At 53.2% G+C, this 15,878-nt stretch overlaps 8 protein-coding genes and 1 pseudogene across 9 annotated transcripts, besides 1 other annotated feature; 5 read left to right on the top strand and 4 right to left on the bottom strand.

Moving 5' to 3' along the window:
- Positions 1-147: 147 nt before the first annotated feature.
- On the top strand, positions 148-2,740 carry NCS54_00653200 (Arginyltransferase; the record flags this gene model as incomplete). Its single annotated transcript, XM_053151985.1, has 3 exons — positions 148-214; positions 1,207-1,266; positions 1,482-2,740. The coding sequence occupies 3 exons, from the start codon at positions 148-150 to the stop codon at positions 2,738-2,740; spliced, it is 1,386 nt and encodes a 461-aa protein (XP_053007960.1).
- Positions 2,741-3,159: 419 nt separating this feature from the next.
- On the top strand, positions 3,160-4,247 carry NCS54_00653100 (RNase-PH domain-containing protein; the record flags this gene model as incomplete). The annotated part of the gene is made up of 2 exons (XM_053151984.1): positions 3,160-3,585; positions 3,651-4,247. 2 exons carry the CDS (start codon positions 3,160-3,162, stop codon positions 4,245-4,247), a joined length of 1,023 nt encoding a protein of 340 aa, XP_053007959.1.
- A 164-nt stretch (positions 4,248-4,411) lies between these two features.
- Positions 4,412-5,225, bottom strand: NCS54_00653000 (Hypothetical protein; the record flags this gene model as incomplete). The annotated part of the gene is made up of 2 exons (XM_053151983.1): positions 4,412-4,807; positions 4,887-5,225. 2 exons carry the CDS (start codon positions 5,223-5,225, stop codon positions 4,412-4,414), a joined length of 735 nt encoding a protein of 244 aa, XP_053007958.1.
- A 704-nt stretch (positions 5,226-5,929) lies between these two features.
- NCS54_00652900 (Hypothetical protein) lies at positions 5,930-6,745 on the top strand (the record flags this gene model as incomplete). Its single annotated transcript, XM_053151982.1, has 3 exons — positions 5,930-5,939; positions 6,344-6,629; positions 6,721-6,745. The coding sequence occupies 3 exons, from the start codon at positions 5,930-5,932 to the stop codon at positions 6,743-6,745; spliced, it is 321 nt and encodes a 106-aa protein (XP_053007957.1).
- A 994-nt stretch (positions 6,746-7,739) lies between these two features.
- NCS54_00652800 (Hypothetical protein) lies at positions 7,740-10,028 on the bottom strand (the record flags this gene model as incomplete). The annotated part of the gene is made up of 1 exon (XM_053151981.1): positions 7,740-10,028. Exon 1 carries the CDS (start codon positions 10,014-10,016, stop codon positions 7,740-7,742), a length of 2,277 nt encoding a protein of 758 aa, XP_053007956.1. The 5' UTR covers positions 10,017-10,028.
- Positions 10,029-10,569: 541 nt separating this feature from the next.
- Positions 10,570-11,437, top strand: NCS54_00652700 (Hypothetical protein; the record flags this gene model as incomplete). Its single annotated transcript, XM_053151980.1, has 3 exons — positions 10,570-10,739; positions 10,823-11,186; positions 11,240-11,437. The coding sequence occupies 3 exons, from the start codon at positions 10,570-10,572 to the stop codon at positions 11,435-11,437; spliced, it is 732 nt and encodes a 243-aa protein (XP_053007955.1).
- Positions 11,438-11,606: 169 nt separating this feature from the next.
- On the bottom strand, positions 11,607-12,687 carry NCS54_00652600 (Protein-ribulosamine 3-kinase; the record flags this gene model as incomplete). The annotated part of the gene is made up of 3 exons (XM_053151979.1): positions 11,607-11,706; positions 11,759-12,446; positions 12,498-12,687. 3 exons carry the CDS (start codon positions 12,685-12,687, stop codon positions 11,607-11,609), a joined length of 978 nt encoding a protein of 325 aa, XP_053007954.1.
- Positions 12,688-13,716: 1,029 nt separating this feature from the next.
- Positions 13,717-14,595, top strand: NCS54_00652500 (annotated as a pseudogene). The gene has a single exon.
- Positions 13,717-14,595: a sequence feature.
- Positions 14,596-14,848: 253 nt separating this feature from the next.
- On the bottom strand, positions 14,849-15,085 carry NCS54_00652400 (Hypothetical protein; the record flags this gene model as incomplete). Its single annotated transcript, XM_053151978.1, has 1 exon — positions 14,849-15,085. One exon carries the CDS (start codon positions 15,083-15,085, stop codon positions 14,849-14,851), a length of 237 nt encoding a protein of 78 aa, XP_053007953.1.
- Between the last annotated feature and the right edge of the window lie 793 nt (positions 15,086-15,878).

Raw genomic sequence — 15,878 nt, 5'->3', positions numbered from 1 at the left:
CCCGGCGCCCCTCTTCGGTCGACGACGGCTCCAGGTGGTTCCGTCTCGGGCAATCCATCGCCAGAGCATCTCTTCCTGGCTTGGTGCTTTTTCAGCTACGCGGCTCCAGTGACCAGTGGTGCTGCCGGTGCTGCCTCGAGGCCCACGATGGAACCCAGTGGCATGCGCATCCCTGAAGATGCGTCGTTGCAGTACGAGTATATCTCGCCAATTGGTGAGTGCTTATTCCCTTGTTCTGCTCCAACCGTTTGCGCGCGTGGTGCAATGCCGGCTTGTCGTTGGTTGCCGGCGCCTGCGCTTGAGCTCCGCCGCGGCCGTTCCCCGTGGCGCCCCCGTCTTCCCCGTCCGGGCCAAGTCGCTCACGTTGCTCCATTTCCACTTCACCTGCTTGCACACTTACAGCACATCCACTTCAATTTCCATGCCCAATTTAGGCTGGCTACGGCTTCGACTTGCCTCGGTCTTGGTTGTCTGTCGACCAGAAGGAATTGGATCCCACATCCCACATCCCACATCCCACAGTTTCCGCGATCCAATCTTAATGCTTGCGGGCCAATGTCCGGGCTGCCAACATCAACGTCAATGGCTCTTCAGCTTGTGCACACCCGCCCACAATTACTCTCAACAAGTTGTTGATGCTGCTGCCGCTGCCTTTCATGTAGCCATGGGTCTGCCGGCTTGTTTGTTCGCCAATCCCAGCATCCGTATTCGTACGGTCATCATCTTTTGCTGGAACGTGTGACAAGACTATTGCTGGCACCAGTGCCTTCTCCAGCTGTTGCATCACCTGCATACTCGCGCATGATACGCCTCGAGCCTCTTCCTGGGCAGTCTGTCAATGTCATGACACAACTCAATGCCATGCCGTGATCCTCTGACTACCATGGACAAGGCTTCAGGTCGACAGTCGGATATCGGAATCTTTCTCAGGTCGGGCCGTCGCGGGTCTGTTCAAGGACCAGGAGTCTTGTACATGGCTAATGCTCCGAGGCCATTTCCGTTCACACCCATCATATGCCTGTCTATAATCTGCCTGTACCTTTCCCCGTGATGATTCCTGCCTCTTACACGCATCTCATGTCTTTCTTTGCCCCCACGCTCGGTGTTCTACACTTGACACCTCACAAAGTCTCAGTTTCTACCACTCATCCCCCACACAATTGTCATTCGTACATCCCTCTTGACCGAATGCTGACCGACGATTAGCCTACTCCAAGTCATCAAGATGCGGCTACTGTGGAAAGCGTGGCAACAGTCAGTCAAAACGTGAACCCAGCCCCTGCACCTCTCCGTTTCCTGCTTCCCCGAACGCCTCAACGCCTGCTCCACTGACGGCACGAGACTCTAGTTCCCGCATAGTCGTATCATGGGGGAGAGACTCTACACGTGCCAAGTCAATATTCCCTTCCGCTCTTTGTCATACTCCTTCCACACCAGGCACCGAGGGACAAGGCGAGGCTAACTAGTACGTGGGATGGTAGGCTACTCTTACTACGCCTCTGCATCATCAATGAGCCCCGGATTCTACCAGACGCTTCTTGGTAGGTGCTGGAGGCGTTCTGGTACGCTCATGTATCGACCTGATCAGCGTCGATCATGTTGTCCTCATTACACCATCCGCCTCGACTCTAGCCAGTTCAAGCCATCCAGGGACCAACGACAGACCATCAACCGCTTCAACAGGTACGTCATGGGTGAGACCTATACGAAAGAGGTTGCTCGTCTTCACCCAAAGTCGCGTGATCAGGCAAAGAAGCGAGATAATCACTTTGACCTGATCGAGCGGGTTCACGAGGCCGAGGATGCTCAGTTGCTCAAACCCCCTGAGGCTGCACACAAGCTTGTCGTGACTCTGGAGCCAGATGATTTCACAGAAGAAAAGTATGAGGTCTATGAGAACTACCAGAGGGTGGTACACAAGGAGGGGCCAAGCAAGATAACCGCGGGAGGCTTCAAACGCTTCTTGTGTAGCTCACCCCTGAGACGAGAGATGATGGTGGATTCGAATGGCAAAGAGCGCCGCCTGGGGTCTTATCATCAGTGCTATAGGTTGGACGGCAAGCTCGTGGCGATCGGTGTGCTTGATCTCTTGCCCGAGTGTGTAAGCTCAGTCTACTTCCTCTACCATGAGAGCATTCACAAGTGGGCGCCGGGCAAGCTCGGTGCGCTCTACGAGATTGCTCTGTCTATCGAGGAGGGTTATGGATGGTGGTACCCAGGCTTTTACATTCACAGCTGCCCCAAGATGCGGTACAAGATTGACTACTCACCGCAGTTTATTCTTGATCCGAACTCACTTGCCTGGGATCCTCTGGATCGAAAGATGTTGGATCTCTTGGACAAGAAGCCGTTTGTCAGCCTGTCCCTGGAGAAGCAGAGGGAGTCTAATGGCAATGGTGATGGTCCATCGAGCACTGATGAGGATGTGGAGATGAGCAACAAGTCCGATGCTGAATCAGAGGACTCAAAATCTGGAGATGATGAGGATGACTGGCTTTTTAAAACCAACATGCCAGGTATTCCTCCTCTCTCTTCGGTGGCCGACTGGGATCTGGACAACATCGCGTTGAAGATCAAGCCTGATGGACCGTTGTACAAGACATCAAATCTTGTTATTTGGGATAAACGGGGCGTGGAGGATTATCCGGGATTGAAGGCTGGAGTTGCAGAGCTTGTTGCAGCCATTGGGCCAGATCTGATAGACCGAATTTGTTTGGATTTCACGCCACGAGGAGGATAGGATTCTACCTAGGACGAGGGGGACTTGTGTGAATCTATAGAGAATTGATAACGATGCTGGTGAAATATGAAGCAAGAAGGATAATTATTACGCTGAAATGCCTTGTAAATGATTGCAAGTTGTGAGCTGTAAGTTGAACTGAGTTGAGTGCCTGTGTAATGGATCAAGGTCAGAGGCTCCATCAAGCACCCCGCAATCTGCAACCCACCCACCACACCTAGCTTTTTTCTTTATCTTATCACTCACCTCGGTGAAGGGCCAACCTTTTCCAAACATCAAAAATCATCGAGTGATTGAGACCCAGCTTGCGACACAGCATTTCCGCGTCGCGCCCAATAGAGAACTAGCATTTCTACATATTGCAAGCTTGAGAAGAACACCCTGGTTTTATCTGCCGCTGAGCGCCCGCCATCATCACAATGGCGACTCAGCAAAGCCTCTTCTCGCCTGCTGAGCTCGCCTACCTCCACCGCACCCTCTCACTCCGACCCCCCATCCGACCCGATGGCCGCACGCCGACGCAGTTCCGCCCCCTGACGGCTGAGACTGGAGTTCTCCCTGGCACAAACGGTAGCGCGCGAGTTCACTTTGCCGACGGCACCGAAGCTATCGTGGGAGTCAAGGCAGAGATTGAAAAGACGGCTGGTGGAGAGGAGGATCAGGGCGAAGAGGATAGAACGAGGGGCGACTGGCTCGAGCTGGCGGTGGAGATTCCTGGACAGAGGGATGATGATGCCTCGACGGTGTTTTTGGCTGAGATGTTGAGGGAGGCGCTCTTGGCTGACAAGGAGTTTGCCAAGAAGTTGAGGATCAACAGGCGGTTTCACTGGAGGCTATACCTCGATGTATGTGTGGCTTCTACGGATTGCTCGTCTTTTCGCGACAAGACTGATACTGACTGCATATACAGGTGCTGCTAATATCACCTCCGCTGTCATACCCTCTCCCCCTTCTCTCACTCACAACCCATCTCGCCCTCCTGGCTACGCGCCTCCCGCGCCTCAAGTCCGAGGGTGACGAAGACCCCATGTTTGACGACGATTGGGAGGCTTCAACTTTCCTGTACCCGCGCGAGGGTGCTGGCGCAGCTGGATCGCGACCCCCAATCACTCTGCTGGTCGTCGCAGTCGGCGACAACACCATTTTCGACCCAGCTAAGGAGGAGCTTGCTGTCGCGGAGACGGCGCTTGCGGTTTCTGTGGCTGAGGTGCGCCGCGTCAAGACGGAGGGCGACACGGAAGTCGATTCTACGGGCCGCCAGCTTAGGTTGCTGTCTATCCGGTCTGTTGACCCGCCTTCGAGGCTCACACCACCTGGTGTGCCGCATACTACGAATACCAATGGAATGAAGCAGGCGGGCGATGCACAGAGCACTGAGGGAGTGTGGAAGGCGCCTTTGGGAGGAACCAAGTTTGGTGTCATGGATGGCATAATACAGGCCGTGTTGGAGAAGGGTGGTGTTGCGGATGATGTGTTGGATGGCTTGGAGGGCGTTGAGTTGACATGACGAGACATCTGTGATTTGATCACTGTGGCATATAATACTACAAGATGTAAAAGGCTAGATATCCGATGTAATCATACAATCTGCGACTTGGAAGGCGTGGGCTCATTATGCTACAGCTATTTTACAGGCAGATTTGAGTTTTTTGGTTGCCATTTTTATACATTTCAAAAGATACCAAGCCACTTCTTCTTGGCCTCCTCTGGCTTCTTCTCCTCCTCGGTCTTCTGAGGGGGCTCCCGTCCCATGGCGGCGGCCTCGAGCTCGTCCTCGGACTTTTCCTCGCCCTTGCCGAACACGATGGACACGGGGTCCTTGGTCTCGATGCCGTGCATCTTCATGAAGTAGCGGCGCTTGGCGACGTCGTCGAGGTGGCGGGTTCGGTGCTCGACGGCCTTCTCGGCCTTGTCCTGTTCGTGCAGCAGGATGACGTTCTTCCAGCCGACAAAGAAGTGGATCGGTTGCGTCCAGAGGTCCGAGATGGGGGGCACGAGGTCCTTGTAGGGCGAGTTGTAGGCGTAGTTCATGAAGAAGGTGAAGACGCCGAGGGCGAAGAGGGTGCCCTGTGAGGGGTTAGTATCGGTGGTGTGATTTGCTCGTTGCTGCCCCATTGGGGGCAATTGAGTTGTGAGTTTAACGCACCATGGTGATGAAAGTGTGTAGAAGCCTGCTGTGCCAGAAAAAGTGCGCCCAGGTTCCCTCGGGAGCCATCATGCCCGGGTAGTTCTTGGTGTTCTGCGCGGCGATCTCGGCGGCGGTGAGGTCGGGTCCGTAGTGCTTGGGAACATGGTTCCTCTTTGCTCGGGATCCATGGGAAGGCGGGTTGAAGCGTGCGGGCTTCTCGAGAACGATGGGCTTTTCTGTCGAGGAGCTGGCGAAGCGGATTCGGATGCTGTTCTGGGAGAGCGGGATGCTGATGCCGCGCCAGAGGGGTCCCTGGAGGGGGAGGAGGAAGCGGGGGATTATGGCACGGGTTGCCATTGTTGAAGGTGTCTCTTCTCGGGAAGAGGGAGTCTTGTGTTGATCCTGGGTCTCCTCCGCGTGCCACCGGGCGGGCGTTTCAAGGCCGAGGTTGGTGGGTTGAGGTTGTTTTTTTTGGCGATGCCCTCACTTTCGATCTCAGAAGAATCTTTTTTCCGAAGTCCGCTGAAGCGTAAAAAAAATCAAGCACTGACTCGGACCCGGGAAGCGGGGGACCCACTCCGCTGTTTGCTCCTCCGTTTGCTCGGTCTAAACCAAAAAGGGTCGAGGGCTCTGACATCAGGTACTTGCTACCCCGGAAAAACCTGACCGCCGCTCGGACCCGCCCTCATGATCCGACTTCACCCGGAGCCACATTCGCAGTCTGCGTAATTCTCGCGTCCTGATTGGTTGGACCTACCCCAGCCACAGGTGGCTGCCGAACGGCCGTTGGCGAAAAAGTGAGCAAACTTCCCGGGCAGATGGCCAAGGCAGGCGCACACCGGGGCGGCGGGCGGCCCTTTTGGCGGGTTGTCATGCTGTCATAAAGATTTGTTTTGCCTCTTTCCCTTTTTTTTCTTCCTTCCCTCCTCCTTCCTCTTCATCCTCTCTCCCTCTCTCCATTACCAACCACATCTTCAAGATCCATTTCTTGACCTTGGCTCGAGCCTCACCTTGCCTTTACCACCTCATCCTTACCCGTTAATTCATACCTAACATTCACAATGGCTGGCGGTAAGTGCTCTTTCTTCTGTGCAGCAGCCTTCACCCTTTGTTTGCGCCGGGACCGCGAGCGTCGCTGGGAGGTCAATTGAGGATCGCGAGACAGAGGAGCTTCAGTGCAGAGGATTCTACGGCTTCAATTCGAAGTTTCGGGTCTTTTGAGGGTTCTGCGGCGACCGCTGACGGCGGGCACGCGAGCTGTCTCTTTCAGCCTGCGTCATTTTACCAAGACAAGGCTCCCTCCTGACCAAGATTCTCTCGACAATGGCTCACCAACAGCCTGTGCGACGCCATTCAACAGCATCGCAATCCTCACCCTCGCCCTCTCTCAGACTCAATCCCTCTCAGCAGCGCTCACACCCGGCACCGCACCGGATCCGCATTTTCACTCACATACTAACTCGACATTCCCTCAGGCGACGTCAAGAAGGGTGCCAACCTGTTCAAGACCCGATGTGCTCAGTGCCACACCGTTGAGAAGGACGGCGGCAACAAGATCGGCCCCGCCCTGCACGGCCTCTTCGGCCGCAAGAGTGGTACCGTCGAGGGCTACGCCTACACCGACGCCAACAAGCAGAAGGGTGTCGAGTGGAACGACCAGACCCTCTTCGACTACCTCGAGAACCCCAAGAAGTACATCCCCGGCACCAAGATGGCCTTCGGTGGCCTGAAGAAGGCCAAGGACCGAAACGACCTCATTGCGTAAGTTTTGACTCTTTCTCAGCACCTACGTCTCCGACGTCGCGTGTTCAGACCTCACATGAACAACCATGGCTAACCCTTGTCTCAACAGCTACCTCAAGGACTCTTGTGCTTAAGCGACCAAAAGACATCGCGTGTAATGTTACGACTTTTTTGATAGACGAGGGATCGCGCCAGGGGGCGATTGTACTTATAGACCATACAGCACTTAGAAAGACAACGGTGCTTGTACCTATTCCCATCTCCTCTTTATGCGTTTTCTTCGTCCTCCCGAGACAGAGAAGAAGAAAAGCCAGGCGTTGGTTAAGGGGGGCGGAATAGGATCTACGATTTAAAAAAGAATCCGCCCTTTTCATATCCAGAGCCTTGTATTGTTTGATGAAGAAAAAAGAATTGATTCACTGATCTCAACGCAATGCCTTGATCTCATGCAGTTCCTTGTGTATGACCTCAACGTCATTCCTGGTAGCACCCATGACAACCGAAAAAAAGGATGGTCGCCGATCTTGCTCTCCCGACCTCCCCGATCCATTCCCATTTATCGCCGACCAATCTTAGTTATGTCATTTTCGATGACAAGTCACTCACCACAAGTCATGAGCCACCGATAGCCGGTAGGTGCGGCTCTTTTGAGCGGTTTTGCGCTTGTACTTACTTGTTGACCAAGATTTCCCGATCATGAGGGCAAACCAACTTTTTTTTTTTCCTTGTTCTTGGTTTAGCTCGCCGAGCTATTTCCGTTGCTCCGGTGCGGCGAATGCGGCAAGAGATTTGCGGCGATCGGGAGGGATCATGTCATCGGGCATTTTCTTGCCCCTGACTAAGGAGGCGGAAGGATTGCTGATTGGACTTTGAAGGTCGAGCCACGAGGTGGCTGAGACTTTGGAAAGGATGAAGGGAGCAAGGAGAGGATGATCGACAATGGTTCGCATCATGAATTAACTGCAATAGCTGGCTAATTATCATCATAATGAGAAATAATTATCAGCATAAGAGAAGTAATGGACGTCATAACATGAGATCGTCATCATCACAATATAAACAATTACCATCAGAATGTATCATTAAATTCTTCAAAAGATATACAGAGTCTCTTCTAAAGGTATGGTATCAGTTAGACTCCCGCATCTTGGCTTCCAGTTTCCTGTACGACTCTGGATTGCGCACACTACGGCGTGTCGTCGTCAGGGCATATTCCCAGTCCTGCTCGTCAATCTCTGGCTTCTTCTTCTCGCCCTTCAACACACGCTTCACGGTGTTCTCGGCAGCCCGGATGTGCAATCCATCTAGATCAGCACCGCTAAAGTCGTCACACCGCTTGTCACGTGCGACAGGCTCGAGGCGGCTGAGCTCGGCCGGCGTGGCTGATGGATGATTCGTGCGGTAGATGGCGTGCAGGATGTCGACTCGTTCGTCTGTTGTTGGTAGATCTAGGAAGAGCTGAACGCTGAGACGACCAGGCCGAAGCATCGCCGGATCTATCATATCCGGACGGTTGGTTGTGCCGATGACGTACACGCCAGCACGATCACGAGCGCCATCGAGCTCTGTGAGCAGTGCATTGACAACTCGGGCACCAGCTTCGGTGGAAGAGTTATCACGCCTCGGCACGAGTGAATCCATCTCGTCGAAGAAGAGGATACAGGGCGTGGAAGAGCGGGCACGGTTGAACAGCTCACGCACAGCACGCTCCGACTCGCCCACGTACTTGTTGAGTAGCTCTGGACCGTTGATGAGGATGAAGCTGGCCTGCGCTTCGTTGGCGACGGCCTGAGCAACAAGGGTCTTGCCACAGCCGGGAGGTCCCCAGAGGAGACATCCAGCTGGACGGTTGATACCGGCACCAAGATAGAGTTCTGGGTTCTTGATGGGCCCAATGATGGACATGTCGAGCTGGTTGCGCACCTGCTCGAGCGCACCGACTTGATCCCATGTGACACTGGGGATGACTGTGAAGCCTTCCTTGCGGAGTGAAGGTGTAAAGCCCTTGATGGCCGTTTTGAAGTCCTCCAGAGTTATTGGGGTCTCAGGAGGTTCTGGAAAAGGTGGGCGAGGTGCTTGATCGGCGAGTTCCATAAGGTCTGCTGATGGGTCGATAATAGGTTCATCGAGGCTAAGAAAGCAGTTTCGATACTCGTCCATGTGCCTGATTCGCTCTATCGTAGCGTCTTGAGCCAGCGTCGTGACAACCACAATATCCGCGCCAACGAAGCCGTGTGTCATCTTGGCCAATGCCTGAAAGTCGACATCCTCAGCGAGCTGCATGCCTCGTGTGATGTGTTTGAAGATATCCTGCCGAGCCTCAAGGTCGGGTATCCTCATCTGAATTGTGCGCTCAAACAAACCCTCCTTCAACACGGCAGGGTCGACATCCGTGATCCTCGAAGTCGTCGCCATGGCCAAAACGTGCCCATCCTTCTCTTGATCTGCCTTTAGCCGTTGCATCTGTCGCATAAACTGTGTAACGGTCCGACGGTGACTCTCGCTGTGCCCGCTTCCTCCTGGTTTCGACATGTACCAATCGAGTTGCTCGATGAGGACAATACAAGGGGCAAGCCTCATTGCTTCATCAATCGCGTCGTTCAAGCTCCTTTCCATGCGTTCAGGGTCCTCAAAGCAGCCCCCGAGAGAGACAACTGGAACCTCCAGCTTGGCCGCAAGAGACTTGACCAATGACTTCTTGCCAATGCCCGGCGGGCCTGACAATAGAATTCCCGGAACTTTTCGCCAACTCTTGGTCGCATATAACTCGGGCCATTTGAGCGCGGGCTCGGTGATGCGCATTAGGTCTGAATAGATATCGCCCACACCGCCGAGAAGCAGTGGATCCGAAGGATGTTCGACTCTGAAGCGGCTCGACTTTGATGCCTTCTTTGTCTTGTCCTTGTCCTTGTCTGACTTTTCCAAGGCCGGCGCATCTGTATCCGTCAGGGCGCCCTTTGGTGTTGTCGCACCGTTCGCTGCTTGCTCTTGGCCATCTTCCTGCAGTCGTCGCTTCTTGACGGCGCGTGGGGCCTCGGTCTGCGGCGTCGAATTCTGGCCGCCAGACGGGCTCTGGGCCGTATGCCAATGCTTCGTCATCTGGCGATTGAGCAAGAATCGGTCGTCTTCAGGTTTCGCCGGTTCCTCGAGAGCGGCCTCCGAATCGCTCGAATCGCCCAATTCCTCCTTACGAAATTGTAGCACTCGTTCGATCGAATCCTCCAAGGGGCGCTTCTTCTGACGGCTCAAGCTCGAATTGGACCGTTTGATGGAGTCGTAGACGGCTGAGATGCTCTTGAAGGGCTTTCCGTCGTTAGCATCTTCAAGCTTTTTGAGAATCTGGTAGACATCGCGGTCGAGGCCCTGCCGGAGGTTGACCCGGGGCCGTTTGGCGCCCAGCGTCATGGCGGTATGGTAGGTATGCGCTTGGAATTGCGGAAGAGAAATTCTGAGAGAGATGGGTCCGATCGATAAGATTGTGCAGCGACTGTGATGGAGGGCCGGAAGATTCTTACGTAAGGCAGACGGAACTTGTGCGGCTTCTTACCAGCACCTCGATGATATTGAAAGATGAAAATCGGTGAGTATGAGAGAGGAGAGTGGAAGTCGTTACACATTAAGTCCTTAAGTTAAACAGAGATTTCTGACCATCGCTTGTTAAAGGTGGGAGGAATCGTGTTGTGAGTCTGACAGGACGGACGTGTCTCATCATAAGGCTAATACATGATTCAAGAGAACTCTCTAATAATTGTACTGTACTTTAAACTATTATCTTCTTCCGATAGGATTACCTTTATGCAGTCCTCATCATGTATTAATCAATACTTAAATGATTTGCCTAAGGAATGCTCATGATTATAATAATTGTCAAGAAGTTATGAATATTTTATACATTTCTTATCTCGAGCGTTGGAGGGGCCCTGCTTATCGATAAAGCTGTGGAACCCTTCTGCGCCCGATGACGATGGTCTCCCTCGTCCCTCGTGACAATCGCCGAGCCGACTCTCGCAGACCTAATCTTGCGCAATTTCACGACAACAATCCCTCTCCAGGCCATTCCACGGCAATTCTAGAAGCTGTGATACACAACATGGGAGGCAACGCGAGTAAAGTAACAGCCCAGGACAAGTAAGCTTCTTATCCTCCTTCAAATCACTCCGCCATCTCCCTCTCCGATTGCGCTCGTGACTGACATCTTCCCCCTCCGCTAGGGCGATCCTGGACATGAAGAACCAGCGAGACAAGCTACACCAGTACCAACGGCGCATCAGCGTGCTCACCGACAAGGAGACCGAGGTTGCGAGGCAGATGCTGGCAAAGGGCGACAAGAAGAGGGCTCTGCTGGCGCTGCGGCGCAAAAAGTACCAGGAGTCACTGCTCGCCAAGACGGACGCGCAACTAGCGCAGCTCGAGAAGTTGACGACCGATGTCGAGTTTGCGCTTATACAAAAGGATGTCTTGTTTGGACTGCAGCAGGGAACCAAGGTGCTGCAGGAGATTCATGCTGAGATGGGCGGTATAGAGCATGTGGAGAAGTTGATGGGAGAGACGGCGGATGCAATCGCGTATCAACAGGTGAGCATCTCAGGAGTATCTTTACCAATGAATAGTTACTTACGCCCCTCTAGGAAGTTAGCGACATGCTCGGAGGCCGCATCTCGAACCAGGACGAGGAAGAAGTGGAAGAGGAATTGCTCGCCCTCGAAGCCGAAGTCGCGCAAGAATTGCCCTCAGTCCCCATCGCACAACCGCCCGTGGCAGAACAGAGACAAGAGCAAGAGGCGCAGGCTGAAAGGAGAAAGCAACCAGCCATGCTAGCTGCATGAGCGAGACGATCATCACCGAGTGTTGCATTTTTGTCGAGTTCTTTTTTTTGGTTAACACACTTAGAGATGGGTCTATACAAGCGATCATGTTGAGGCGTTGAGAGGCATTTTGCATTTAAATTCATCAAATTCGGCATGATTGTCATTAGTCCTTCTTCTTGCTGCTTTGCTATCCCGATCCGAACCTGTGGATTAGACCTTTCATCATGGACGTGGCTCCTGATCGATAACCACCTCCAAACATGGCATAGTGGTTGAGATGATGATATCTGGGGAATGTCAGTATCCTGTACATGCAGGTGTCAAAGGGGCGCTGCTTACAGTTCATATAGCCTCAGACGATCCTCCCACTCCTCCGCAGGCTCAGCTGGGGGAACAAGCCGCCGATACTCGCGCCAAAAGTGAGGGGTGAAGCCTCCAAACATTATCATAATACCAAGCTCATACTCGGAGTGGCCATAGACAACCGAAGGGTCGTACACAACCTCTTCGCAGCCACCCTTGCCAGCAATCTGTCCTCTCGAATGGTTACCGCTCCATAAGTCACCGTGAATGACGACCGGCTTGATATTCTTGACCTTGTCGTCTCCGATCAACCTCGGGACAACATTGGAGGCAACCTTTTCAATGAGCCTTTCAAATTCTGGGTCTGGGCCATGATTGCGAACCGCCTCGCGCTTGATGTGTCTGAGACGGTTCTCGGCGTAAAAGTCAGCCCACGACTCCTTCCACGAATTGTCCTGCTCCGTAGATCCACAGCACGTCGGGACGTGGAAGCCAAACATGGGCTTATCGTGGCCCTCTGGAATGGGTGCGGGTGTCGTGTGTAGCTGGGCGAGCTTTGCAGCAAGGGTCCTGCCCGTGCCACCAGGGGCTGAAGATCCAAGATCTAGGAAGTCGGTCACGAGGAAGAAGTGTCCCTCGCGGTTGGCTAAGGCTCCGTGGGCGTGAGAACGAGGACAGAAGTTGGGGACTGTATCTGCGATTGCGTTGAGGGAGGCGTGTTCACCTATGAGTGTTAGAGGATATGGCTGTGAGAGTAGTTGGATAGAATACATACCTCGAAACATGACCTCGGCCTCCTTTCCAGGGCCAGTCTTTACAAAGTAGTTGACTGGCTTCCCATCAACCGTGGTCGATAGCTTGAAAGTCGACGCAAAGCCTGATCCGCCATGAGAAGCGATGGACGAGCAGGCGGGGTCCAGCCCAAGCGCCTCAATGATGGCGGGGTCAACTTTGGTATACGGCATGGCGAACGAGACAAAGACAATGCAGTAAAAGAACTTGTTTCTGTGAATCTATCAATGTTGTAAAGCCGCTGATATGACGCCCATGTCTCGAGAGAGGTGTGTATTGCAGGCTAAAAGGACGTGGGATGAGGTGACGTCAAAAGCCGGGGGATTACTTAATGACGAAATTGAACTGCGGCAGATAGAGTGACTTAGTTTATGCACAAGTAGATGGGTCATGCAATGCAAAAAGGGTCCAACTTTGAACGAACCCGTGATAAAACAAAATGTCTTCTATCGTACGACAGAGACTCTATCCATTCGTTGCTTTCTTAGATTGGGAGCGGACTCTTTTGTTCGGCGCCGGGAGGGCTCCACTCTTTTTCCGGAGGTGTCCCGGTTCTACGGCCGGTGAGTGAATTCGTTCAGGTGAGGATCAACTCTGGAGAAACAAGGTTTCTGGGGTATTCGGGTCTTTTGTGAGCTGCGGGTATAACGTGTTGATCAAGCTAGCCCTATGAGGCTGAGTTGAGAACTCGATGGCGTTGGCTATTCTAGAAACCATGTCCTGCTTAAATAGAGCACGAGAATCAGAACCAGACCTCAAGAAAGAAGGTTGATCTAAGAGTTGATCCAAGACTTTCTTGAAAACTTGGAATATCTCGACCAGACAAGGCCATCGGAGGGAATATGTAATATGGTGAGACCTTCAGCCCTCGGCGCTGTCGGCCCCTCTATCAAAGCACGCCATCGATTCTTGGGTACGAATAGAGTAAGAGGGGTCTACCGCTGCCTCACCAACACGAGTCACTGTCGTGATGAAAGCAGTTCCTGCCAACACTCACTCACGGAGAGTAGAAATGATTTAGAAGCCTATCGAATGTCAAATTAGGCTGGTGACACAACAGGCCACAATTTAGCAGCCTGCCTAGATCGGTCGGAACCCATCTACACCTTTCCGACTTGAGCGACCTCGGCTCACCCAAGGCAAACCAACTCATCCAACTTCTCGATCAACACGCCAAAGGCTGGGCTCTTCAAGAAATAATGTTCATAACACGGGGCATGCGCCAGGGTCCTTATCGGCATTATCTCTCCCCCGAGGTCGAGACGGCCGCCGCGACTCTGGCGTCAGTCGCTGCATCCGGCGATGTTGAACGGCTCCGATGCTTCCTTGCCGCCGAGGAAGAATCACCTCCTTCTGAGGAAACCATTCAATACCTATTAGCATCCGCCTCATGGGCTGAAGAGATCTCGGTCGTTGAGTATCTGCTCGCCGAGTATCCGCCCGGCAAACTCGCCGAGGAACCTATCCGGGCCGCCATTTACTCGGGCTCCATGCCGCTCGTATCGGCCTTCCTCCGGGTGGACCCCGATATCTTGCTGATGCAGTACGACCGTCAGGGTTCGGCACTCATCGCCGCATGTCGGAGTCGTCAGCGACCCGAGTTTATCAGGTTCCTGCTCGAGGCCGGCGCCGACCCTAATCAAGATCCCGACTGCGCTTATCTCCCTCCTCTCGGATGGGCTGCTGGGTGGTACCAGAAGAGTTATCCGGGCACAGAGGTGGTCGACATGCTGCTCGACTATGGAGCCGAGACTGAGCATTCGGGGGCGCTCCGGTGGGCGGCGAGGGGGAACCATGAGGATGTTGTGCGGCGTCTGTTGGAACGGGGAGCAGACCATGAGAAGGATTCGGGAGATCACATCGAGTTGCGAGGAAAACAATCCCTAGCGCTTCATGAAGCGGCTTCGAGGGGATACATTGGAGTGATGAGAATACTCCTCGAGCACGGAGTGGATGTAAACTGTAAGAGCTCTGATGGTAAGACGGCATTGGAAGAGGCGGAACAGATAGAAGAGGTAACAGGAACGGATCTGTCAGCGGCCAAGGAGTTATTAACGAGTTGGAATCAAGTGCAAGCATAGAAGAGACGGAACAAGTGGAATAATTGCATGTGTATTATACCCCCCGACTTCGGTCTCAGGACCACGTCAAGTCAGAGTGTCATTATTGTATCCAAAAACCCAGAGCACAAAAAAAAAAAAAAAAAAAAAAAAAGAGACGCTCTCAATAAACTTTGCTGTTGTTTTCCCTCAAAAACGCCACGCTCGATAGCTGTATTTTGCGCTGATAGCTCTTGCTCAAGTTTGATAAACCCCATGTTGAAGTTGTAGTTGTCTATTGCTTGGTGGTCTCGATATGTGACACGGTGGTGACTGTGGTGCCGCTTGAGATGGAGGAGGTTTCCGAGTCGGCACGTCTCCGCTCGGTGGATGTGGTGACGGAGAAGGAGGCCGAGTTGTTGTTGTGGGAGCCGCCGTTGAAGCAGGTGGTGCAGGGGCAGACAGGGGTGTTTGTGAGGGGAGGAGGAGGAGCGCAGTGGCGGGCGAACCAGTTTCGTGCGGCAGAAGGCATGTTGAAGGTGTTTATGGTGGAGTTGATGTTGGTAGTGGTAGTAATGGTATTGTTCTTGGTGATGCTGGTAGTCGAGATGTGAACGTGTACTCGATTTGATGTGTAGACGGATGTGTGTAGATGTCTTGATGTAAACTGAACTGCTCAGAACAGAGAGACTCCTCACCCTCGAGGACTCCCCAGGGTATTTATGCCCTTCCTCTTTCATCCGAGGTCATCCAACACGTCCCTCCCCTTCTCAGCAAGGTGCCTGTGCGTTGCGGCAACAGTGGGACCCGGGAACAAGCCGAGAACACATTTTGATCTCTTTTCCTCTCTCACAGGTGAAAGGGTGTTCCTCAGTGGGGATGTGATCCCGGGTGGAGCAGGGGTGTGAGGTGAGAGGCGAAACTCCGTCAAAGGGGAGCCCAAACACCGAGACACGTCCGGCGGCCGGATCTCAAATGTGGGACTCTTTTCGTGCGAGTCCTTCTCGACATGGTGATGCCCTCAGTTTTTACCGCGTCTTCAAGTACGTTTTATATGTCACCCATAGGATACCCCAAAAGTGCGTAGTAGCAGCCCGACCGCTTCCTTTTCCCCAGAGCCAAGACTCTCAGCGCACCATGAATGGTCCGTTTTTTTTTTCTTTCCCCTCACAAGGGAAAATCTCCATTTCCCCGCGTTTTGGTCCAGACCATGTGTCCGGAGAAACAGAGCCAAGACTTGCTAGGATTGGAGGAAAGTAATGAGAAATGAGACGACGGCAGTAGGCGCGGCAAGCGAAGAATTATACAGAGTAGCTTATAGGTTG

Source organism: Fusarium falciforme, chromosome 5, assembly GCF_026873545.1.
Source record: "Fusarium falciforme chromosome 5, complete sequence".
NCBI lineage: Eukaryota > Fungi > Ascomycota > Sordariomycetes > Hypocreales > Nectriaceae > Fusarium > Fusarium falciforme.
The sequence above is the reverse complement of the archived record's forward strand: the minus strand, read 5'-3'. Positions and strand labels throughout refer to the sequence as shown.